The following is a 25,751-nucleotide window of genomic DNA, read 5'->3' on the forward strand; positions in this document are numbered from 1 at the left end:
CTGGGACTACAGGCGCAAGCCACAATGGTCAGCGGTCAGCTAGTTTTTTAAACTTTTTTTTTTTTTTTTTTTTTTGAGACAGAGTATTGCTCTGTCACCCAGGCTGGAGTGCAGTGGAGCGATCTCAGCTCACTGCAACCTCCGCCTCCCGGGTTCAAGCAATTCTCCTGCCTCAGCCTCCCCAGTAGCTGGGATTATAGGCGCTTGCCACCATGTCCGGCTTTTTGTATTTTTTTTTAGTAGAGACGGGGTTTCACCATATTGACCAGGCTGGTCTCGAACTCCTGACCTCAGGTGATCCACCTGCCTCAGCCTCCCAAAGTGCTAGTATTACAAGCATGAGCCACCGTGCCCAGCTTAAACATTTTTTGTAGAGACAGGGTTTCATTATGTTGCTTAGGCTGGTCTCTAACTTCTGGGCTCAAGCAATCCTTCTGCCTTGGCTTCCCAAAATGCTGGGATTACAGGTGCGAGTACCGTGCCCGGCTCTTGTGCCCATTTTATTTATTTATTTATTTATTTGTTTGAGAAGGAGTCTCACTGTGTCACCCAGGCTGGAGTGCAGTGGCACGATCTCGGCAACCTCTGCCTCCCGGGTTCAAGCGATTCTCCTGCCTCAGCCTCCAGAGTGTCTAGGACTACAGGCGCACACCACCACGCCCAGCTAATTTTTGTATTTTTAGTAGAGACGGGGTGTCGCCATGTTGACCAGACTAGTCTTAAACTCCTGACCTCGGGTGATCCACCTGCCTTGGCTTCCCCAAGTGCTGGGATTACAGGCGTGAGCCATTGCCCCTGCCTCCGTGTGCCCATTTTAAATATTGGGTTGTTTGTTTTCTTATTATTGGGATTTTAGAGTTCTTTATATATCCTGGATAAAAGTCCTTTATCCATATATGCTTGCAAATATTCTTTCCCAGTCTGGCTTGCTTTTTTATTCTCTTTTTTTTTTTTTTGAGACCGAGTCTTGCTCTGTTGCGCAGGCTGGAGTGCAGTGGCGTGATCTTGGCTCACTGCAACCTCTGTCTCCCGAGTTCAAGTGATTCTCCTGCCTCAGCCTCCCAAGTAGCTGGGATTACGGTCACCCACCATCATGCCCGGCTAATTTTTGTGTTTTTGTAGAGATGGGGTTTCACCATGTTGGCCAGGCTGGTCTTGAACTCCTGACCTCAGGTTATCTGCCCACCTCGGCTTCCCAAAGTGCTGGGATTACAGGTGTGACCCACCGCACCCAGCCTTTTCTTTTTTCTTTTTCTTTTTTTTTTAGGCAAGGTTTTGTTCTCGCACCCAAGCTGGAGTGTAATGGTGTGATTGTAGCTCACTGCAGCCTTGAACTTCTGGGCTCAAGTAATCCTCCTGCTTCAGCCTCCCGAGTAGCTAGGACTACAGGTGCGTGCCACAACAACCAGCTAACTTACTGTTTATTTATATTTTCTTTGAGACAGGATCTCACTCTGTTGTCCATGCTGGAGTGCAGCACCATGACCACAGCTCACTGCAGCCTACTTCCTGGGCTCAAGCGATCCTCCCGCCTCAGCTTCCCAAGTAGCTGGGACCACAGGCGCATGCTACCATGACTGACTAATTTTTGTATTTTTGGTAGAGACAGGGTTTCACCATGTTGCCTAGGCTGGCTTCAGACTCCTGAGCTCAAGTGACCCAACTGCCTTGGCCTCCCAAAATGCTAGGATTACAGGCGTGAGCCACTGCACCTGGCGAAAAGACAGTCTTTCTTCCACTAGATTGCCTTTACATCTTTGTTGAAAATCAGTTGAACATATGTGCATGGATCTGTTTACAAGCCTTGATCTATTTGCCCATCTTGATGCCAATATGACACTGTCTTGATTGTGCTGTCACTTTATAATCATCTTAAAGTTAGATAGTGTAAGTCCTCCAATTTTTCCCCTTCTTTTCCAAAATTGTTCTGACTATTCTAAATCCCTTGTGCTTTTCTTCTTTGTCTTTCTTTCTTTCTTTTATTTTTTGAAACAGAGTCTCGCTCTATCGCCCAGGCTGGAGTGCAGTGGCGTGATCTCGGCTCACTGCAACCTCCACCTCCCGGGTTCAAGTGATTCTCCTGCCTCAGCCCTCCTGAGTAGTTGGGATTACAGGCATGTGCCACTGTTCTGGCTAAGTTTTGTATTTTTAGTAGAGAGGGGATTTCACCATGTTGCCCAGGCTGGTCTTGAACTTCTGACCTCAGGCGATCCGCCAGTCTTGACCTCCCAAAGTACTGGGATTACAGGCGTGAGCCACTGTGCTTGATCTAAGTCCCTTGCATTTTTATAAGAATTTTAGAATTAGCTTGTCAATTTCTAAACAAAAAGTCTGCTGGAAGTTTGACTGGGATTGTGTTGAATTTATGGATGTTTGGGAAGAGTTGACATTTTTTTTTTTTTGAGACGGAGTCTCGTTCTGTCACCCAGGCTGGAGTACAGTGGCGGGATCTCGGCTCACTGCAAGCTCCGTCTCTCGGGTTCCTGCCATTCTCCTGCCTCAGCCTCCCAAGTAGCTGGGACTACAGGCACCTGCCACCACGCCTGGCTAATTTTTTGTATTTTTAGTAGAGACGGGGTTGCGCTGTGTTAGCCAGGATGGTCTTGATCTCCTGACCTCTTGATCTGCCCGCCTCGGACTCCCAAAATGCTGGGATTACAGGCGTGAGCCACCGCGCCCAGCCAGAGTTGACATCTTAACAGTATTAAGTCTTCTGATTCATGAGCATGGTATATTTCTCTATTTATTCAGGTCTTTAATTCCTCTAGGCAAGTTTCCTAGTTTCTGTTATCAAGTCTTGTATATCCTTTGTCAGACTTATCCCTAAATATTTCATTTTTTTCGGATGCTACTATACAGGCTTTTTTTTTTAATTTCAATTTCCAATAGTTCACTTTCTAGTACATAGAAATGTAATCAATTTTTGGGGGGAGGGATAGCATTGGGAGATATACCTAATGCTAGATGACGAGTTAGTGGGTGCAGCACACCAGCATGGCACATGTATACGTATGTAACTAACCTGCACAATGTGCACATGTACCCTAAAACTTAAAGTATAATAATAATAAAATAAATAAATAAATAAATAAATAAATAAATAAAAGAAATGTAATCAATTTTTATATATTGACCTTATATCCTACAATCTTATTAAACTTACTTATTAGTTCTAATAGCCATTTTAAAAACTCCACCAGATTTTCTTCTTCTTCTTCTTTTTTTTTTTTCTTTTTTTGAGACAGAGTCTCTCTCTGTTGCCCAGGCTGGAGTGCAATGGCGCGATCTGGGCTCACTGCAACCTCTGCCTCCTGGGTTCAAGTGATTCTCCTGCCTCAGCCTCCCAAGTAGCTGGTATTACAGGCGCCTGCCACCACACCCGGCTAATTTTTGTATTTTTGGTAGAGATGGGGTTTCACCATGTTGGCCAGGCTGGTCTTGAACTCCTAACCTCAGGTGATCCGCCCGCCTCGGCCTCCCAAAGTACTGAGATTACAGGCGTGAGCCACTGTGCCCAGCTTCCATCAGATTTTCTACATAGAAATTCATGCCATCTGTGAATAATGATCATTTTGCTGCCGCCTTTCAAATCTGATGTCTTTTTCCCTTTCTTGCACTGGCTGAACTACAGCACTGACTAGGGATGATATTCAGGTCTTTAATTCCTCTAAGCAAATTTCATAGTTTCTGGTATCAAGTCTTGTATATCCTTTGTCAGACTTATCCCTAAATATTTCATATTTTTTGGATGCTACTATACAGAGTATTTTTTTTTTAATTTCAATTTCCAATAGTTCACTTGCTAGTATATAGAAATGTAATCGATTTTTATATATTGATCTTATCTCCTACAATCTTGTTAAACTTACTTATTAGTTGTAATAGCCATTTAACAAATTCCATCAGATTTTTTACATAGAAATTCATGCCATCTGTGAATAATGATCATTTTGCTGCTGCCTTTCAAATCTGATGTCTTTTCCCCTTTCTTGCACTGGCTGAACTACAGTGCTGACTAGGGATGATGGGGGTGGACATCCCTGCCTTATTCCCATGCTGAGACGCAAATCTAGGGCTCTTCGGGGAAAATTCACTCTCTTGGTGGAGCCCTCTATGGTGTCATAGATTCCTTCTCTGTTAGGTTGTGCTATCAGTAAATCAAACCTGTTTTAAAACCCCACGATATTTTTTTGTGTCATTTCAAAGGGATTGTCCAGGATGGAGGGGCAAACATATGTGTTAAGGGTAACCATCTTGAATCAGAAGTCTAAATGTTAGGGTTGTGTCAGGGAAGTGTAACCCCAAAAGACAGAGTGTGGGGAGTTAAGATGATCTGATCTGACAAACCAGGGACTCTGGGCTGACAAGAGAAGAAAGAGTGGGCCGGGTGCGGTGGCTCACGCCTGTAATCCCAGCACTTTGGGAGGCTGAGGCAGGTGGATCATTTGAGGTCAGGAGTTCGAGACGAGCCTGGCCAACATGGTGAAACCCTGTCTCTACTAAAAATACAAAAATTATCCGGGTGGTAGTGGCGCATGCCTGTAATCCCAGCTACTTGGGAGGCTGAGGCAGGAAAATTGCTTGAGCCTAGGAGGCGGAGATTGCAGTGAGCCAAGATCTCGCCACTGCACTCCAGTCTCGGTGACAGAGTGAGACCCTGCCTCATTAAAAAAAAAAAAAAAGAGTGAATGCAGAAGGGAACTGATGGATGGGGAATGCACCTCGGGATCAGTTGATGGGAGATTGAAGAACAGTTGTATGACGAATAGTTGAATAGAGGGAGTGGACGATGCTCCAGAGAGGAAAATATGAGCACATACAGATGGTAACAGTGTCTAGATGGAAACAAGGCTATGGGTACAGTGGAAAGTGATCAGGCATGTGAAGGTCACAGCACTGAGAGGCTGAGACTTTGAAGTTACCCAGGATATGCTAGGAATTGGGATGTCAAAAGGCTTCAACAAATAGAGGCAGTATTGCGAGCTCAATGGACAAGGCCACTGTAGGTGGCACAGTGAGGGTGGCACAGATGGATAGAGCAGAGGCTTTTGCAAGAAAGTAACAGAATGATGTTTTGGAAACAGCGATGGGGACCTAGGAAGGGTCTGATCCCACCTCCCAACGGTGGCCCCACTTCCTGACTCTGAGGTTGGGGGTGAAGGAGACTGAGCAGCAGCTGGTCCTGAAAGGGACAATGTGAGCCGCAACAGGCATGGGGAGGTGCCAGACTCTTTCTCCCCAGTCCTGGGGTCCCAGCTCCCCTGCCTCTGGTTACACTTGGGGACTGGAGTCCAGCCACGGCCTGGAAGTTGGACACACAGTCCGGGGATTCAGAGCCAAGTGTTTCCATCAATCTGGAAGTAAAGAAGAGAGGGGCTTTGGATGCCTCAGGCAAGTCACTTCACTTTTCTGAGCCTCAGTTTTATCAACTCTAAAATGGGGTTTTATACTCACAGATGGAACTAAATAAAATAATATCCTAAGTGCTTAAGAATGACCCCAACTATGATTATTTTATGTTCCCAGAGCTAGACCTTGATTTCCTTGTCTTTCTGTGAGGAGCTCCTTGATTTTGGCCAGAAGTGCAGCCCACCCCTTGGAAGTAAGGAGTTGGAGCCCGACGCTCAGGGCAGCATCAGGGCCTCAAAGGTGTCCCCTGAACACCAGCCCCTTACAGCCTCCGACAGGATGCTTGCATCTGATTCAGGGCTGGACCTGGACGGGGGCTGGGCAGCTGTGAGTCTGCAACAGGACAAGGAGCAGAGCTGTGGGTCCTGGAAGGGAGGGAACAGAAGGCAAAGCGTGCGCCCGTCTGCCTGACCCAGATGTGGCCAAAAACAGAGCAGGGTTGGGAAGGGCTTTGCTGGTCTCACAGGGGTTGGAGCAGGGCTGCTCACCACAGAGGCTGGCAGTGATAGTAATACATAGCGGCTACACAGTGGGGAGCTTCTTCTGCCTTCTTCCCAATTTCTAGATCCACACGTAGAGCATGCCAGAGAGACTTGCTCAGGCTCCCACAGCCAGAAGGTGGGACTCAGTGGGAGCATTTATGGGGCACATTCCCTGTGCCTCTGGCCCATTCTCCTCTCAATCCTCATCTTAATGTCCACTTTGGAAGAGCAGGAGATTATTTCTGTTTCTTGGTGTGCCCCAACCACTGAAAAATGATCCTGCTCCTAGTAGTTGCTCAATAAATATTTGTTGAATGTTGAGTGCATACCAGTCACTGTGCTGAGTGACTTGTACCTGTGCACTCTCACTAACCCTCCCAGGCCCATTTTACAGATGAAGAAACTGGGAAACACAGAGGCTGAGCGCTCTCAAACATGCCAGATGCCCCCTCCCGACCAAATAAACTGCCAGAGACACAGGGCTGTAAGGCAGAGTGGGTAGGTGTGAGAAGGGATCTGGCTCTGAATTCTGCCTACATCACAAATTAACTTGTGTCGTCGGGCAAGTCACTTGATGCTTCTGAACCTGTTTCTTTTTGTTTTGTTTTGTTTTGGAGACAGAGTCTCACTCTGTCACCCAGGCTGGACAGTGGCACGATATCGGCTCACTGCAACGTCCACCTCTGGGTTCAGGTGATTCTCCTGCCTCAGCCTCCTAAGTAGCTGGGATTACAGGCACCACCACACCCAGCTAATTTTTGTATTTTTAGGAGATATGGGGTCTCACTATGTTGGCCAGACTGGTCTTGAACTCCTGGTCTCAAGTGATCTGCCCACCTTGGCCTCTCAAAATGCTGGGGTTACAGGTATGAGCCATTGCTCGGCCTCAGTTTCTTTATCTGAGTGTAGTTAGGGTTGTGGGGTTGCCATGGGACCCTGGAGCCCTGGATCTGGGTAGAGACAGTGAGAGGGGGTAAAGGTTGGGGCCCTTCTTTGGAAGGGAGTCGTGGCTCTGTTCTGGGAGGTGGTAAGAGATGAGGGGGATAGGGCCAGGCACGGTGGCTCACGCCTGTAATCCCAGCACTTTGGGAGGCTGAGGCGGGTGGATCACAAGGTCAGGAGATCGAGACCATCCTGGCCAACATGGTGAAACCCTGTCTCTACTAAAAATACAAAAAATTAGCCGGGCATGGAGGCGGGCGCCTGTAGTCCCAGCTACTCGGGAGGCTGAGGCAGGAAAATGGCGTGAGCCTGGGAGGCGGAGCTTGCCGTGCGCCGAGATTGTGCCACTGCACTCCAGCCTGGGCAACAGAGCGAGACTCTGTCTCAAAAACAAACAAACAAACAAAAAAGAGATGAAGGGAATGTACTGGGATCTGGAGACACATGGACCCAAATTCTTATGCCACTTACAAACTGTGGGACTTTGGGGATGGGACCCGAACTTCCTGAGCTTCTGTTTCCACATCAATAGAAAGGAGGGAAGCATATGCACCACTTGGCCTTGTTGTAAGGTTAAATAAGGCCATGCTGCCAAGTGCCTATAGCAGGTGGTGCTTAGTAAACAAAAGCACGTGGGTGTCTCCTGGGCCAGCCTTTCCAGGTGAATCCCCTGAAATGCATCCCTGACCTGACCTTGGTCCTCTTGAGCTAGTAAGCCTCTATCATCTCTCTCTCTCTCTCTCTCTCTCTCTCTCTTTTTTTTAAGACAGGGTCTTGCTCTGTTGCTCAGGCTAGAGTGCAGTGGTATGATCATGGTTCACTGCAGCCTTGGCCTCTTGGGCTCAAGTGATACTCCCACCTCAGCCTTGGCCTCTTGGGCTCAAGTGATACTCCCACCTCAGCCTTGGCCTCTTGGGCTCAAGTGATACCCCCACCTCAGCCTCCCGAGTAGCTGAGACCACCATGCCTGGCTAATTCTTGCATTTTATTTTGTAGAGATGGGATTTTGCTATGTTGTCCAGGCTGTTCTCAAATTCCTGGGCTCAAGTCTTCTGCCCGCCTTGGCCTCCCAGAGTGCTGGGATCACAGGTGTGAGCCACCTCACCTGGCTGTCACTAATACTTTTACAAGGAATTTATTTCTTACATTGGCCTCTCTCCCCAGTCAGGAGAGGTTACCCTGCTAGTGGACTGGAGAAGGATGTGGTCAGGGTGTCTGGTGTCCAGAAGGGACACTCACTCAACCTCTGCATCCCTGCCCCTCCCAAGTTGACTCCTTCCTGCCCATAGCTACATGTTCTTCCTGAATCACGTCACTTAAAAGCCTCCGTGGGCACCTGCAGGGCCCACCTGAAGCTCCTTAGCTGGGCATCCACCATTCACAGCTCCTCCAACGCTAGCCTGCCACCTCCCAGCCTCTCCTGCTGCCACTCCCTGGGCAGCCCTCTACCCCCAAGCCATACCAGCTCCCGCACGCTGGCCCCGGCGCGCTGGCCCCAGCTTTCTCAACACTCTCCCTTGGCCAGAAACACCCTCCTCCTCTTTTCCATTCAGCAAAATCCTGCTTTGCTTTCAAGGCCCAATTCAGATGTCAGCCACCTCTGTCATAAAGCTTTTCCAGATCCCTTTCCCTGAGGACTGATTGCTCCTTCCTCAGTGCCCCACCCACAGGCTGGATGGGCACACTGTCGCAGGGCAGTGGAATGGTGTCTGTAGGTCCCAGCTGTTCTGCTCCCGCTGCTCTGGGAAGAGGACAGACACAGCTGGTCTCCTGTCCCGCCCTATCCTGACTGCTGGATGCCTGGCCCTTCAGAGTCCCCTGTGTACGTCCCCAGCCCCCATCTGGGCTCTGAGCCCCAGAGGTAGCAGGTGTATTCCTCATCCGGCAGGAAGCCTCTGGCTCCGCCCCGGTAGGCTGTGTGCGAAGCTATAGTACAGATGGGGTTGTTGAAAATATCCGTGACATATTCCAAACTGGCCTACTTTCCTATCACGAGAGTCTGAGACGGAGACGGGCGAGGACAAGTGAGATGGAAGTTTGGGACCTGTTCCCACCTCCTTCCTCCCTCAGTTCAGTTGTTAGGAGAGGGATTTGCAGCCTCTCCCCGCGGTCCCTGCCCTGTTCTGGGGCTGTGTGGCTGGGGTGTTGGTGGAGAGGGTGGCATGGGGGTGTGGGGGTGCAGAAGGCCTAGGGAAGTTCATAGAGCCACCAAGAAAGGAGGCCTGGGTCCTATCTGGGAAGCTTCTGGCCCCAAGAGGCAGGGCAGTGGGGGTCATCTCACTGGACTGAAGAACTGAGGGTCTGGGCTCAAGTCCTGGCTCACCTGTGAGGCCTCAAACAAGTTTCTTAACTTCTCTGGGCTTCAGTTTTCTCATCAGGAAAATGGGTTATTCGTAATCCTGGCTTGCCTCCTTGAAGCCTTGATTATGGGGTTGCTTTGAAGACTCTAAAGCTCTGGACCCTGCCTTAATAATCCGTTTCTCAGCCTCTCCCTGTCGGCGAGGCTCTGCCCTTGCATGGCAGCTTAAGTGGTCACCTGCTCCGGTCCTCTGCCTCCCAGCAGGCCTGGCTGAGCCTCCACCCTTAATCCTGGTTGAATGATCTCTGAATAGGGAGTCACCCAGCATCCTCCCCCTGGTGCCAGGCCTTCATCATCCCTCCTGCACTGCCAGGAGGTTCACACTCAGAGCTAATTTCAGTCTCTCTTGCTGACATGAAACCCCTAGAGTGTTCCCTGGCTTGTCTCCTCCTTCACACACACGGTGATCATTATTTTAGTTTCTCCCTTTTCAGATGAAACATGCCCTCCTTCCCTCTCTTTCTCAAGGTGGGCAGAATTCTTGAGGCATTTTTCTAACTCTGATGAAGCTGAACTGCTTCTTCTTCCTTCTTCTTCTTCTTCTTCTTCTTTTTTTTTTTTTTTTCGAGACAAGTTCGCACTCTATTGCCCAGGCTGGAGTGCAGTGGTGTAATCATGGCTCACTGCAGTGTCCACCTCCTGGGCTCAAGTGACCCTACTGTCTCAGCCCCTTGAGTAGCTGGGACTACAGGTGTGCACCATCACACCTGGCTAATTCGCATAAATAGAAAAATGTGGCCAAATCGAGGAAGATTGGTTGCTATGGATCCACTAATCAGGGCAAAACTAGAAATAATGATTCATTTGAAACACTTATGGGCTTGGCGCAGTGGCTCAGGCCTGTAATCCCAGCATTTTGGAAGGCCAAGGCGGTTGGATCACCTGAGATCAGGAGTCTGAGACCAGCCTGGCCAATGTGGTGAAACCATCTCTACTAAAAATACAAAAATTAGCTGGGTGTAGTGGTGGGCACCTGTAATCCCAGTTACTCAGGAAGCTGAGGCAGGAGAATCACTTGAACCTGGGAGGTGGAGGTTGCAGTGAGCCAAGATCGGGACATTGCACTCCAGCCTGGGCGACAGAGCAACACTGTCTCAAAAAATAAAATAAAATAAAAAATAAGCAAAATGTATTATTTTACTTTCTTTTTTCTTTCCTTTTTTTCTTGATAGTCTCAGTCTGTCGTCTAGGCTAGAGTGCAGTGGCATGATCTCGGCTCACTGCAACCTCTGCCTCCCAGGCTCAAGTGATCCTCCCACCTCAGCCTCCTGGGTAGCTGGGACTACAGGCATGTGCCACCATGCCCAACTAATTTTTTGTATTTTTAATAGAGACAGCGTTGGCCGGGTGCGGTCGCTCACACCTGTAATCCCAGCACTTTGGGAGGCCCAGGTGGGTGGATCACGAGGTCAGGAGTTCAAGACCAGCCTGACCAACATGGTGAAACCCCGTCTCTAATAAAAATACAAAAATTAGCCGGGCGTGGTGGCACGTGCCTGTAATCCCAGCTACTCAGGAGGTTGAGGCAGGAGAATCGCTTGAACCCGGGAGGCAGAGGTTGCAGTGAGCTGAGATTGTGCTACTGCACTCCAGCCTGGGTGACAGAGCAAGACTCTGTCTCAAAAAAAAAAAAAAAGAGAGAGACAGGGTTTTGCCATGTTGCCCAGGCTGGTCTGGAACTCCTGGGCTCAAGCATCTGCCTGCCTCGGCCTCCCAAAGTGCTGGGATTACAGGCATGAGCCACCACGCCCTGCCAGTCTTTTTTTACAGTGTTTTTGTTTTGTTTTGTTTTTGTTTTTTGAGACGGAGTCTCGCTCTGTTGCCAGGCTGGAGTGCAGTGGCGCAATCTTGGCTCAATGCTCAATGCAACCTCTGCCTCTCAGGTTCAAGTGATTCCCCTGCCTCAACCTCCTAAGTAGCTGGGACTACAGGTACGTGCCACCACGCCCAACTAATTTTTGTATTTTTAATGGAGATGGGGTTTCACCATGTTGGCCAGGATGGTCTGGATCTCTTGACTTCATGATCTGCCTACCTCAGCCTCCCAAAGTGTTGGGATTACAGGTGTGAGCCACCGCACCCAGCCTTTTTTTACAGTTCTTAACATGTCAAGATGTCACTAATTTTTGGTCCCAGTCATATACTAGCAGTTATTGCTGAGAGGGTCGGATCTCCCAGGTGATGAGGTGAAGTCAGGAGTGGGGCAGGGAGTGGGATGGAGTCCTTGCTGAGGGGAGCTCAGAGGGGCCAGCACAGAAGATGGGTGGACACAAAGGAGCAACCACAGGAGAGGCCAGGGGAGTGGGGTACAAATCAGGATAGCAATGCCCAGAATCCATGCAGCGAGGTGCTGGACATCCCAGAGCGGGAGAGGCCAGGAGGCACCGGCAGAGAGGACCACAGCTCTGCCTTGGCTAGGAAGAGACAGACGGCCACAAAGAAAGCTACATGGTGTTAGGAAAGCCCAGGGGAGTGCAAAGTTCAGCTAGAATATGTTTGTGTGTTTGCTTATGTGTGTAAGGAAGGAAGGGGGTGGAATTTGGAAAGGCTTTACTGAGGAAATGGAATTTGAGCTGGGCTTTGAGGCCAGAATCAGGTGTCAGCAGGTGCAGAGGAAGGAAAGGACAACCCATGGGGGAGGGGAACAGTATAGGCAAAGACATGGAGTGTGAAGGGAAGATTGTGTGTTGTGTGTGTGTGTGTGTGTGTGTGTGTGTGTGTGTGTGTGTGTTGTGGGAGGTAGCCAGAAATAAGGCTGGAAAGATTAGAGGATGGGGTCGTGGAGGGCCTGGAATGCCAGCCTGAATTTATTGAGTAGGTCAGCAGTGAAAGGGTCCTTAGGGTAGTGTTTCTCAAACTCTGTAATGAAGGACTACCCCCGCCTTTTTAAAAAATTTCCAATTGATTGCATACCCATATTTTTGTAAAATACAGTAAAAGTGGTCATGTGCCTAGATGTACAGGCAATCGCTATAAAGGTTTCTCAGTGCTTACTCTCCATTTCTGTATTCTTGTGAACCAGTGGCTGGCACTGGTCTATGGACCACACTTTGAGTAGCTCTGCCTTAGAGGTCCTTGGACGGGCTGCAGAGGTCAAAGAGGCCCACTCATTTCTTGTACATGGGCACATTTATTTATTTACAGAGAATGCAAAACTTTTGTTAGGACCTCAAAGGGTTCAGGTTCCTATAATCCCTTGGTGTGAGAATGGGGAGCCATGGAAGATCTTTGAGCAGAAGGGGCTATAGGAAGCTTTGGAGCAGGGAGGAGCAGTGAACAGCCTGATTCACCCTGGAACTGCTCCCCACTCTGCTGCACCCTGAGCAGGCAGCCCAGGGCCTGGCATGTGGGGAGAGTGCTGTGGGGAATGTGAGATTCCAGAGAGCAGGAGGTTCACTTAAGGGGTGATTAAAACAATCTGTGGTAGGCCTGTAATCCCAGCACTTTGGGAGGTCGAAGTGGGCAGATCACTTGAGGTCAGGAGTTCAAGACCAGCCTGGCCAATGTGGTGAAACCCCATCTCTACTAAAAATACAAAAATTAGCCGGGCATGGTGGCACGTGCCTGTAATCCCAGTTACTCAGGAGGCTGAGGCAGGAGAATCACTTGAACTCGGGAGGCAGAGGTTGCAGTGAGCCAAGATCACATCACTGCACTTACTAAAAAAAAAAAAAAAAAAAAAAAAAAAAAAATTGTGGTAAAGAAAACTAGAGGGCTTCGAAAGCTATGTTTGGAGCAAAGGATCAGAGAGGGGTGGACCTGCCACTGGGGCAGATGGCACGATGTTAGCTGAAGATGCGAAGCACAGATCAACTGTCTGCCACCTGCTTGGGAGGCAGGAACCTGAAAGGGAGGCCCCCATGGAGTGAGGGCTAGGCAGAGGAAGAGGCTTCGGGGAGCAGCCTGGGGCCAGAAAGCATCTCAAGGCCCTACGAGCATCCTCTGAGAGTCCTCAGAGCAGTGCCCAGTCTTCCAGCACACCGGGAAAGGCTGTGACTCATGTGGGCACAAGCTCTTGTTCCAAAGAAGATAAGCTGAACTTTTCAGATGGTTCTACTCATTGAATTCCCTGGCAGACTCCTACTTTCATTATTACTTTGTTTTCTGAGGCGAGATTTGCATAGTATATTAATAAAACTAACCATTATAAAGTGAACAACTCAGTGGCATTTAGTGCTTTCATAATACTGTGCAACCATCAACTCTATATAGTTCCAACACGTTTTCATCACCCCAAATGGAAACCTCATACCCATTAACAGTTGCTCCCTGTTCTCCCGTCTCTCCAGGCAAATCTCTATGGATTTACCTATTCTGAATATTTCATATAAATGGAATCACACAATATATGACTTTTAATGACTGGCTTCTTTCACTTAACATGATATTTTGGTGGGGATTGGGGATTTTTTTGTAAAGATAGGGGCTTGCTACATTGCCCAGGCTGGCCTCGAACGCCTGGCCTCAAGGAATTATCCTGCCTTGGCCTCTCATAGCACTGGGATTACAGGCCTGAGCCACGGTGCCCAGCCAGCATGATGTTTTTGAGGTTCATCCATGTTGAAGCATGTATTAGTACTTCATTCCTTTTTATGGATGAATAGTATTCCATTGTATGGATATACCACAATTTGTGTATCCATTCATCCACTGAAGGACATTTGGGCTGTTGGATCATAGGGTCATTCTATGTTTAAAGAACTGCCAAACTGCTTTCCATAGCTGCTGAACCATTTCACATTCCCATCAGCAATGCACGAGAGTTCTTCCTACTTTCATCATCAACTAGGGGATTGCTATAACCTTGGAAGGCAAGGAGATGGTTACTAGGTGCTAGCAGGGGTAAAACGGATCAGGATAGTACCGGCTCCATTCCCTGCACTTTCTACCACAGTCTTCTAAGGCTGGTTGGCAGGCCTGGGAAGGCAGCTAGCTGGAGGTGGAAGGAGTCTTCCATTTTTTTCCCCAAGACATGTGAATCAGATGGTGAAACCTAGAGCCTTAAAGTCAAGCTGGGTGTGGCCCTGCAGGAGTTGGGCTTGTGGTCTACCTGGGCCTCAGTGGCTCATAATATGTCCTGTTAAGGACAGATACAGACTGTACCTTCCTTCTCCTCCTCCCTGCCCTGGCCTCATCTTTCTTGTCTTTTCCCTTTCCCTGTCCTAGGCCTTCTTTCACTCTTTCCATCTCTCCATACATCCCTCCCTCTCTTCTTCTCTCTTTCCTCCCCTCCCTCCCTCCTGCTTCCCCTCTTCTTCCCTTTTCTTCTGTTTTTCTCCACCTCTCATCTTCTCTGCCCCTCCCCTCACCCTCCATCTCTTCACTCCAGCTCCAGTCTCCTGTCTCCCTCCTCCCCCAACTAGAGCACTAAGGTTGCAGTTCACTCACCCACCCACCCGGGCAATTCTTTTTTGTTTGTTTTTTGAGAAAAAGTCTTGCTCTGTCACCCAGGCTGGAGTGCAGTGGTGTGATCTCGGCTCACTGTTACCTCCGCCTCCTGGGTTCAAGTGATTCTCGTGCCTCAGCCTCCCGAGTAGCTAGGCTTACAGGCGCGCGCCACCACGCCTGGCTAATATTTGTATTTTTAGTAGAGACGGCGTTTCTCCATGTTGACCAGGCTGGTCTCAACTCCTGACCTCAGGTGATCCACCTGCCTCGGCCTCCCAAAGTGCTGGGATTACAGCGTGAGCCACCTCACCTAGCATGAGCCACCTCGCCCGGCCCCACCCCGACAATTCCTTTTTTTTTTTTTTTTTTTTTGAGATGGAGTTTCACTTTTGTTGCCCAAGCTGGAGTGCAATGGCGTGATCTCAGCTCACTGCAACCTCTGCCTCCCAGGTTCAAGTGATTCTCCTGCCTCAGCCTCCCAAGTAGTTGGGATTACAGGCACCTGACACCATGCCCAACTAGTTTTTTGTATTTTTAGTAGAAACAGGGTTTCACCATATTAGCCAGTCTGGTCTCGAACTTCTGACCTCAGGTGATCCGCCTGCCTGGGCTTCCCAAAGTGCTGGGATTACAGGGGTGAGCACCGCATCCGGCCCCATCCCGACAATTCTTATGCCTAAGGGACCAAGTGGGAAGGGAGGAGGTGGGGAGCTGCAGGCATGCTTATGGACTGTAGCCACAAGCCCCTCTCCCCACTTAGGCCCTGGGAGGTCACCCAGAGTGATGTGGGTGCTAGGAACCCTCTCCCTTGCGGTTATTCTCCCCTCCTACAGAGAAAGGAGATCCACTGGCATCAGCAGCACCGAGCATGGACCTGGCACACAGCAGGGGATCAGGGATCCAGTTCCGGTCTCCAGTTTGGGCAACAAAAGTGAAACTCCATCTCAAAAAAAAAAAGAATTGTCAGGGTGGGGCCAGGCACGGTGGCTCACGCCTGTAATCCCAGCACTTTGGGATGCTGAGGCGGGTGGATCACCTGAGGTCAGGAGTTCGAGACCAGCCTGGACAACATGGTGAAACCCGGTCTCTACTAAAAATACAAAAATTAGCTGGGCATTGTGGTGGGCGCCTATAATCCCAGCTACTCGGGAGGCTGAGGCAGGAGAATCGCTTCAGCCCGGGAGGCAGAGGTTGCAGTGAGCCGAGATCGAGCCACTGAACTCCAGCCTGGGTGACAGAGTGAGATTCCATCTCAAAAAAAAAAGAGAAAAGAAAAGAAAAAAGAAATGCGAATTCTCAGGCCCCTCCTCAAATCTGTTGAATCTGAGACCTTGCGGGGAGGGCAGCAATCGCTGGTTTAACATGCCTTCCAGGCAACTGGGCTTTTCCAATTACTTTCAGAGCCACTGCCCTACCATAGGGGGAGCCCTGGCTTAATGAGGGGGGCAAGGTGCCTGACTCAAGGAGCTCCCAGTCTGATGGGACAGATGGAACCCTTGCCATCTGACAGGGAAGACAGCCTTGTGCTCAGGAAATTCCCACTGGGAGGGGAACACCTCGGCTTTTCACTCCAAGCCCCTACGCTGGTCCCTCCCTGCCAGAAGCAACGGGATAAGGTTCTCTGGAGGAGGCTGGCTATGGCTCCGACCCCAGAGAACCTGCCTCCACTTTCTGTCTCCATTCTTCAGAAAGCGGGTTTGATGTGCTAATGAGGGCATCAATTAGGGAGCATCATTAGCATTCATTACAATAACAAGCAGGGAAGCGGGGAGGGTCTTTAGAAATGTACTGCCACTCACTCCTCTCCTATGGAGTGGGAGGAGGAGCAGGAGGGCGAGGAATGTGAGAAGGGAGGCTTAGGGGCTCTGGGAGACCAGGCTGTGTTCAGAAAGCCCCAGAAGCAGGCCTGGGGCAGGGGGAAGCACCCTCCTCCTCCTTGGCTCCTCCCCCACCCCTCTTGTGCCCCAGGTGCTAGGTCACTGCCCCTGGTTACTTGCCCCAGAATAGGACCAGGTCCCCAGGCCCTCACTGTTTGCAGGCCACCCTTAGTGGAATGTGGATGGTTCCTTGGGGTCTCATGAAATGCCTGGCCAGACAACAGCCCCACGGACCGGGGGCTTTCTCAAGGATACTGGGCTGGGGGTGCTCCAAAGCAGCAGAGTGACCAGTTTGGGGTGTCCCAGCCATTATTTCCACATCACCTTTTCCCCGTGCCTTCTCCTAGAGGCCCAGACGCCCTTCTCTGCCCACCCCAAGGCCCATCTCCCTTTGCCTGCCCAGATGTTTGTCCAGATGCAACCCCTGTTCCTATTGCATCTTGGGGAAGGAGAGGCAGGGCTGAGAATTCTCTCCTCTAGGGTGCACCCCCATAACCTCTCTCTTGCAAGCTCCCAGGAACAGGTGAGGGCTGGGTGGGATGTTTGGGGAGGCAAGGTGAGTGGTTAGGATCTGCTGTTCCAAGCCCCAAACATGCCAGCTGCCCCCTCCCCACCAAATACACTGCCAGAGGCACAGGGGAGGAGGACCAGAGGGAAGTTACCTGTTGAGGAATGAGAGCGGGGGCGGGGTGGCACCTGAGGCATCTCAGGTGGAGGCAGCTGGCAAATTGGTTGTGCCTGGGCACCATGCCAGCTTACAGGAGCAATTCTCATCTCTCAGCTGAAGTAATACCTGTGTTGCTTTTGCCCTGATCAGTGGAGATGGTGTCCCCAGCCTTCTCTCTCCACCAGGAACCCCTCCTTTTGAGACCTGGTGGGAGGAGGGAAAGGCACCTATTTTTCTTGGGGTCAATGAGGGGTGATGGTGCCAGGCCATCTGTCCTCTGGCTCCACTTTCAGCCTTGGGACCTTGGGTTCTATTCAGGGAGCTGTATCCCTTCTCACCCCTCCAGGAGACCCATGGAGTCAGCTGGGCAATGTGGGTGTGGACAAAGCATCTTTGGGGAAGAGAGGGCAGAAGGGTCTCAAATGAGCTGACAGCTATGAAGATGATCAGATATGCTAAGGATTCATCATTAAAAGGTGAGCTATACAAATTAAAAATATTACATAAATCTGATTTAAGCTCCTCACTATGGAGGTGGCCTTCATGATGAGCGAGCTCACCTTAGGGCGGGTAAAAATGGATGCTTCGTTCTGCTGACACCTTTGGAACTGTTCCAATCCCTGGGGGCTGCATCACAGAACCTTTCCCACCCCACCCCAAGCCAGTGGGGTTGGGCAGGCAAATCTCCACGTGATGGCACAAGCATCTTTTCAATTGTCAACTAGAGGTAATGCCTCAGGTCACTCTCTCCACAATAGGACCAGATCCCTGTCTCCTTCCTGATTATGGCATGGCTATACATCTTAACTCTCAGCCACATTCCTGATCCCAATTCTCTTCTAACGACTATGTGGTTATGAGACTTTGTGTCCCAGGGGTTGTCCCTGCTGTGGCGACCCACAGGGTTATGAGATGATGGTGATAGAAGAAAGGCAGGGAGCTTTGACATAAGGCAGATGTGGGTTTGAATTTCAACTGTGCTGCTCTTACATTGGGCAATTGGCTATATCTCTCTGATGGGGGGTTGAAAATGCTCACTTCCATCAGGCTGTTGAAAGGGTAAAATTAGAGATTATGGGTAGAGCACCTGCTAATTTTCTTCCCCTTAGGCACAAAGTGGGGGAGGGAAGAAATCTTGTCCCTTGGGGGGAATCTGAGTTGGGGGCAGGTGAAGGGTAGGAGTCCTGTGCAGTCAGTGGGTGAGGAATCTGAATGGAGGTGCGACCTGTGCCAGAGCTCTGGCCTCCCAGCCGCTTGGGAGGTGGTGTCCGTGTGCTGAGGGGAAGCTACCCTTGCCTCCTCTGAGCCTCCCCCGAGCCTCCCCCACACAGAGCCTGCTGCCTCCCATGCCCATCCTGGGCAGGCAGCCAGGCAGGGCATTGGATGGATGCCCACTGTGCGCTCAGAGGCCAAAAGATGGGCACCATCCAGTTGGCAGAGGGAGAGGCAGTTGGCCCAGGAGGGAAGAAGTCAGGGTGCCTGCCGCTGGGGTCGTGTGCCCAGACTGTGTGTCCAGGACACAGCTCTTGGCTGTCCTCCTGATCTGTCCCGCTGGAGCTGGGAAGGGCCTCTCCTCTGGTCCTGGCCCTGGCATCTGAGTTACTGCAATTGGTTATTTATCTCTAAGGGGAATCTGGGACCTTGTCCCTAGCTGGGCATGTGGTTGGCTCAGGGGCAGGCCTGGGGGTGGATAGGAAATTGGGAGAGCCCAGATTAAGGTTGCAACTGGGTAGACCAGGAAGTGGGGAAACCGGTTTGTCATTTGGGCCACTTGGGGTGGGGTCTCCTCTCCTGGGCTCTCTGCCTGCCTGCCACTCTGCCTGATGGCCCACAGTGAATAGAAGTACTGTGTCCACTCTCTTGCTCACCTAAACTGCTTTTGGAAACTCCAGAAGTAAATAAAAGGGACAGGGGACTCAGCCCACCTTCTCCTCCGCAAGAAAGCTTGAGAGAGAAGGGACTGGCCAGAGCATCGGAGCGAGGGAGGGAGGGGGCCGCTGGAATCACGAGGTGTCGGCGCGGGCCTGGGTCTGGGTCTGGGTCTGGGTCCGGGTCAGCGCTGGAGAAGTGTGCGGAGCCAACAGGTAGGCCAACGAAGGTGGGACGCGGAGGGGCGGGGGACGGCAGGGTGGAGCCGAGCTAGTGCTCTGCGGGCTGAAGTAGAGGCGGCAGTGGCGCCGCCAAGCGAGGCGTGAGCAGGGACCGTCGCTGGAGCGTCCTACGGTGGGGTCTCATTGGCCGGAGGGGCGCGGACCTGCCTGCAGTTCCCGCGCACGCCTGCAGGAGGGGCTGCAACCCGGAGCGGGGGCCAGGAGGCGGCCCAGCAGGGGGCGCCGGGGAGCCCAGACCCTCCGACCGAGCCGCGTCTAGGCGCGCTGGGGTGAGGGGTCGCGAGGCAGAAGCAGAGGAGGATCCGGGCGCTCCCAGCATGGGGCGGCTGTTGGTTTCCGCGGTCACCTTGGCTGAAGGGAGCCCCCAGTCTCGCCGCCCCGCCTCCCCACCCAGCCCCGAGTGCCTTTCCATCCCTAGGCGCGCCCGGGCTTGGAGACCCAGGAGTCCTCCACCCTCCAAGTGTCCTCGCTTCCCCGGGTGCCTCCTCCGAGCCGGTCCCCGGTCAATGTATTTGTCTCTATCGTGGCGCGAAGACTACTTGGGGTGGGACGAAGCAGGTGGCGCGGGAAGGAGAGAGTGAGCGCGCCCCGCGCCCGGCCCCGGCCGCGCGCTGCGGGATCACGCGGTGAAGCTGGAGGGCGCGAGAAGGCGCAGTGCCCCCTCCCCTCCCCCGCCCCCGCCGCCCCGGGCGGCCCTTTGTACGTTCCGGCCACACGCGCGCGCGCCGCGCGCGCGCCCGCCCGCAGTGACACACCCGCGCCGGCCCGCGCGCGCGCAGACACACACTCAAACACACACACACTCGCTCTCGCACACTCGGTGACACGCCCGCGCGCGCGCTCACCCACACGCCCGGCCGCCGGCGCCCTCCCAGCTGGTCCACCCCGGCGGGGCCCGCGCCCCCGGCCTGCCCGCCTGGCACCGCGCCCCGGGGCTGGGGCCGAGCGAGGAGCCCGCGAGGCGGCGAGAGGGCGAGCGCCAGGCAGGCCGGCCCGGGGCCCCCGCCCCCCGCGCCCCCGCCCGATGGGGAACGCTCCGTCCCAAGGCATGTCCCTGTCTCTCTCCTCCCTAATGTGCCTCCATGCTTAAGTGGAAGGTATTTCTGTTTTCTTTGTGTGTTTTCCCCCTCGGCCGGGGGCGGGGGCGGCGGCCGGGCCGGGGAGGCGGTGGCCGGCGGGGCGAGGGATGCTGGGGCGCAGGTGTGTGGGGGGCAGGGGACCGCTGTGCGCCGGGCTTGGGAGAAGGACCCGGGCGAGAGGAGTGCTGGGACCAGAGAAGGGGGCAGGGTGGCGAGGCAGGAGACTGGGTGGGGAGGGCCTCACTACGCCCCGGGGTGGGGGCCAGAGGGGTTCAACTGTAAAGGGGCTTGTGTGGAAGGGGGAGGGGTGAGGAGAAGAAGGGGGATGGATGGTGAGGAGGGTGGGGGGAGGAGGGCGTCCATCCGAGGTGGGGGAAGTGGAGGATGCAGGGGAGGGGAAGGGGATGGAGAAGTGAGGGGTGCATCAAAGGCCTCCCTCCCCCAGCTCCCAGAATGGGGTGCACGGGCTAGGATGGTGGTGGTGGGCCCTTTGCGCCAGCCTCCAGGGAGGGAAGGGGATGAGTGCGTTCTGGGGTTGGCCGCGTTGCCAGGATACAAGCCTGTATTCCACACACCCCCCCCTCCCCGCACCTCGAGGCCCTAGCCCTGGAGACCTCTGAGCCTCAGCAGCAGTTGCAGAAACTGGGGACCAGCTCCCCGCTCTACCAGCGGGTAGGGAGGGCCACGAGAGGGAGGGGTTTAGGGAGGGGCTATTTGATCTTAACCCCTCCCCCTGCAGAGGCCAGGGGGCAGGGGAGGGCGCCCCCAGCTGGGGAGGGCATCTAGGGTGAGTGAGAAGATAGGGAAGGCAGGCGACCGAGGGGTGGAGGGTGGGGCTGGGAAGGGGACGCACCGTGGCCCCCCCTCCCCTCCCACGCACCCCCCTGCTACGTCAGAAGCTCCCGGGCCAGCTCCGAGTCCTGTCGGTGGGGGCAGCAGGATGCTGGTGGAAGCAGAGGGGACAGGCCGGGTGCCTCCGCAGCTCGGCTGTCAGGGCCCGGCGGGGCGTGTGCGGCTGCTGGTGCTCGTCCCCCAGCCCCACGCCTCCCCATGCAGCCCTGGCAGTGCCTCCGGCGCTTTGCCCTGGCCTGGTGGGAGAGGACGGCGGAGGGCAGAGCCCGCTCTCCCAGGGAGGAGGCTGGACCGAGGGACCCTGGGGGCCGAGGGGAGCCAGGTGAGCAGGCGCGGGGAAGTATGCAAGGAGGGGGATCTTCCCAGCTCCTCTCCTCAAATGTTGTGGGACAAGGAGGTCCTGCAGCACCCCAACTTTAAGGAAAGTGGGCTCCCCGAGCTGGGGGTGGGGGTTTCTGGCAGCAGCCTTTCAAAAGGAGATGGAGGAGCTGCTGTCTGTTTTGGGGAAGGGAGAAACAGGTGAGGCTTGGGAGTGAGGGAAGCTGACCAGACTTCCAGGTTTGTGGGCCTGAATGTTCCTTTGGGTGGGGTTTGAGCACTTTTTGGGGGTCGTCAGGATACCTTCTTCCCGACTCTTGGTATCTTGGTCTGGGTGACCTTGAGCCAACTGCTTTGCTGTCTAATTCCGTGCCTCAGTTTCTCTTATTCCCATCCCTTTCCCTCTTGTTGGTCTTTAAAAATTGATGATGCATTTGATGGAGATTGTGAGGCTGTCGCCACTGGTGGCAGCTGTGATGGTGGTGGTTTCTGGTGTGGTTGTATGTGGGGAGCAGCTATGGTGCATTTGAGGGGTTTTGCTGGTTTTAGTTGGTGATGGGCCACTCCATACAGGTGTCAGGGACATGGGAAGGAACATTCACACAGGAAGGAGTGCTCCAGGCAAGCTGAGAGTTGCTGGGGACAGAGACTTAGCTGGTGGCCTGGGGTAGAAGCAAGGGATGGGGTGAGGGCTCTGGGCATAAGGGGAGGGTTTTCAAGAATAAGATCCACCCCCCCACACCCCGCTGTCCCCACCCAGACTGCCTGGCACCCAGGCACCACTGGCAGCAAGTGCAAAGGCTTTGCCCTGGCTTCCTGCCACCCTGCCTTGGGGACAAGAGGGTCTTTGTCCAGTCCCCCCACAACAATTCCTGCTTCTTCTGCCCTTTCCATGATGGCTGGTTCTCTGTGATGACCCTCAAGGCTGGGATGGAGGCACAAATCCCCCTTTTGGCTCCCACTGTCTGTGCCCTGGAGCTCTATCTGGAAGAGGCAACTGTGGTCCTCGGGGAGTGCTGAGTGGAGAGGGATGCTCCACTAGGGGAAGGGTCGCTAGAATGAACCCCTCAAAGAGCTACCCCCACCCCAGGCTTTCCCCTGCCCCTCTACTTGCCTCCTTGCCTAATGCAGAGGGTCTGGGGTCTTCGTGGCCTCATCCCTGCTGGGTTCCAGGCGTCTTAAAGATGTGCAGGATACTGGGTTGGGCACTGGGATGCAGGGCCTCTCTGATGCGCTCTCGCGCTCTCTCTCTCTCTTTCTCTCTCTCTCCCCCTCTCCCCCCTCCCTTCCCTGTCTCTCTCCCTCTTCCCTCTCTCTCGCCAGGGACCCACCCTGGAAAAAGGGTTTAATTAGAACCATTGATTCCTTCTTTGGCTGTGGGCATCGACAGTGTGGTCAGAGCTAGAGGGTGGGGGTGGCATGGCTGCCATCTGCCTATGCCAACCTTGGAATTCTCTGCCAAAACCCCAGCCCTGGAAGTGCTTAGGAGGGAGGCGGCTGGGCTCTTTGAAGTACCCAGTTTGTTGAGCCCCCACCCTCACCCCAGGTTAGGTTTTGGGGAAAGAAGGGAGACAGTGTTGAGGATTTGAACTGAGGGAGCTGAGTTTGGGGCTCAAGGAAGAACAGTTCATGGCGTCTGTCATCCTGGGTAGCAGGCCTGGGGCACATGAAGAGGCAGCTGTGGTGGGGGGTGCTCTTGCAAAGGGGCCTGTGGGTGCTGGGCAGGCAGGGAGTTCAGGGGAAGGATCCAGGGCTTGCCATAAAAGCTGCTCTTTCGAGGAATCCCAAGCATTTATCTCTTCCAAGCCCTGGCAAGGAAATCTGTTTTCTTTCTTCATTTATGTCCTTGAGGCCCAGAGAGGGACACAGACTGCCTCAGAGGCCCAGCAGACTTAAGTCTAGCTTTAAGCCTGGTTTCCTGACCTAGGGACCCCTGCTTGGGCACAAGCTGCTGAGGGTGAGGCTCCTGGTAGCCGAGGCTCTGGACTCTAGGATTTGTGGGGGGTGGGGGACAGGTTGTGCCCCCCAAGTCCTGGCTGCCTGCTGTGGGTGGGCTGGTGCAGGTGCAGGCTTCAATGAGGTACTCAGATGCTCTTTGAAGAATCCCTCACTGGCTTCCTAGGGCCCATTCGAGCAAAGATAATAAAAATCTGGCCGTCAGCGGGTTTGAGGGCTGTACTCGCTTCCCCTTCTTTCATTCCAAGCTCTGAGAAGCGGAGATGAAGGCTTCGGATTTGGCTGGGAAGCAGTGCCTGCCCCGAGGGAGGAAGGGAGGGAGGCAGTGAAGGAGGGAGGACTGAGTTCCTGTCAGCCAGGGGAGTTTCTGGGGGAGGTGGGCAGAGGGGCAGGGGCATGGTCCCCAACTCCTGCCAAGCAGCCTAGAACCTCGGGGTCAGGGTTCCTCTACCCGATACCTGGGCTCCAGAGCACTTCCCTGGATGCCCTCAGTCTTCGCCCCTCCCCCATCTCTCCTCTGTGCCTTTCCTTCTTCCCATTCCTCCCCTCCCGCTCCCTGTCCGTCAATTTCTCCTGCGCTGCCCTTCCTGCTGTCTCTCTCTCTAACCCTGTCCCCGGTCTCTTCTTCTGCCTCCCCCTTCCTCCCTCTGACCACCCTTCCCATTGTCTGCCTCCCCCTTCCTTTCCCCAGCTCTGGCCCTGCTTTCGAGGACTGTCTGGAAGGTTGAGAAGCCAAGCTGGGGGCGGGGAAGTGGCCTCAGAAGGGATGGGCCTGGGTTAACTATTATGGTCTGTCAGGTGCCATAATTGTCAGAGTCCAGGAAGGGCTGCAGAGCACTTAGGGATGTGTGTGTGTGTGCGCGCGCGCGTATGTGTATGTGCGCGCGCGCGTGTGTGTGTGTGTGTGTGTGTGTGTGTGTGTGTTGAGGGCGCCATCCCCCTCCCCACACCACAGCGGGCACCTTGCCCTGACATTGGGCTCTTCCTCCCCTGCCTCAAACATCCCAGGTTCCCTGCTCTTCTGCCCTGCCCCTCAGATTTCTCTTTGCCTACCTCCAGCCTCCCGCCCCTCCAACCGTCGGCCCCCCAGGTGCTATGCTGCCCTTGCACTGCCCCTCACACCCACCAGACCATCTCCAGGTGCAGAGGCGGTAAGGGAGGCATCCAAGAAGCCTCTCAGCTCCATCTCCCACCCATGTCTCTGATGGGCCTGCCTGGAGCCCCATCCACGCCCTGGGGCCCCTTTGCAATGTTATAAACCCCCCAGCAGAAAGACAAGACCCTGGTGGAAAAAGCACTGCACTAAGTCAAGAGAGCTCATTCTTATCCTTCCTCAGTGCCCAGATGTCTGCGTGACCTTGAGCAAGTCCCATCCCAGCGCGGGCCTCTTTCCTCACCTGTGAAATGAGGGGGCGTGGGCTGGCTGATCTCCAAGGTCTCTTGTGACATTCCAGCGGTGTTGTGTCTCTCTTCTGGGTGATTTGCATATGCTTTGCATATATTAATGGTGCCTGCTTGAAGGGGGAGGGTGCCGCCCACACCCGGCCCAGAGTCCCACCCACCATTCCAACTCCCCTTGCCCATTGGCCCATGCTTTTGCTGCTCCGATTTCCCAGAGGGGTGAAAGCTGGGCTTGAGCATTCCCTGGGGAGGTGAGTCTGGCCCCTGTGTTCCAGCCATGCTGGGGGCAGGGTGGGGGGGATGGCTGTAGTCGAGGGGACCCCTGCCCTCAGCGCTTCTGCTCCAAAAGGTCAAAACAGAGAAGCCAAGTGGTGGGTGAATTCACCAAAGTTGCCTGTGGCTAGGATGGGGTGTGCAGAACCCCACGGAGGCCTGATACTGCAGCCGGCAGAGGGGCTTGAGGCTGTGCTCCCTCCAGGGCCTGCTAGCCCTCTGCCGGGAGCTTAGCCAGGTGTCAGAGCTCCTCCTCTGGCTTCACCTCCCAGGCTCAACCCATGGCAAGTCCTGCCCTTGTGCCCCTGCCTGCTTTTGCCCATTCCCCTGGGCTCTGGGGATGTGTGTGCTGAAACCTGGGCTTCAGAGATGGTCAGTGAGAAGGACTAGGTCATTCATTGCCTCTCTGGGCCCTCTTAGCTACCACACAGAAGATGGGGCCCAGGCCCCCTGCAGGGGTCATGGACATTATGAGGGAGGAGAGCCTGCCACCCTAGTCCTGCCCCTACCTCCAACAGCCCTGCCTGACCTTTTGGGGACCTCCCCCAGAGCCTCTTCGCATGCCTTGGTCGCTTTTACCTACATATCTACCCCGTCCTGGGGCAGGGCTGGGTAAAGGTTGATAGCCTGGAAAAAG

At 53.6% G+C, this 25,751-nt stretch overlaps 1 protein-coding gene across 17 annotated transcripts in view; it reads left to right on the forward strand.

Moving 5' to 3' along the window:
• The first annotated feature begins 19,993 nt into the window (after positions 1-19,993).
• Positions 19,994-25,751, forward strand: part of SRCIN1 (SRC kinase signaling inhibitor 1) — a 75,233-nt gene continuing 69,475 nt past the window's right edge. For 3 of the 17 annotated variants that reach the window (XM_063706462.1, XM_063706463.1, XM_063706464.1), the window contains exon 1: positions 21,081-21,488. In XM_063706462.1, coding sequence (XP_063562532.1) covers positions 21,365-21,488 — 124 coding nt within the window. In that variant the 5' untranslated portion in view covers positions 21,081-21,364. Of the gene's footprint in view, positions 20,333-21,076; positions 21,489-25,751 lie in introns of those variants that run through there. The other 14 variants (XM_063706469.1, XM_063706468.1, XM_063706466.1 and 11 more) reach the window with 11 other exon arrangements.

The sequence above is a fragment of the Gorilla gorilla genome, chromosome 4 (assembly GCF_029281585.2).
Source record: "Gorilla gorilla gorilla isolate KB3781 chromosome 4, NHGRI_mGorGor1-v2.1_pri, whole genome shotgun sequence".
NCBI classification, from domain to species: Eukaryota; Metazoa; Chordata; class Mammalia; order Primates; family Hominidae; genus Gorilla; species Gorilla gorilla.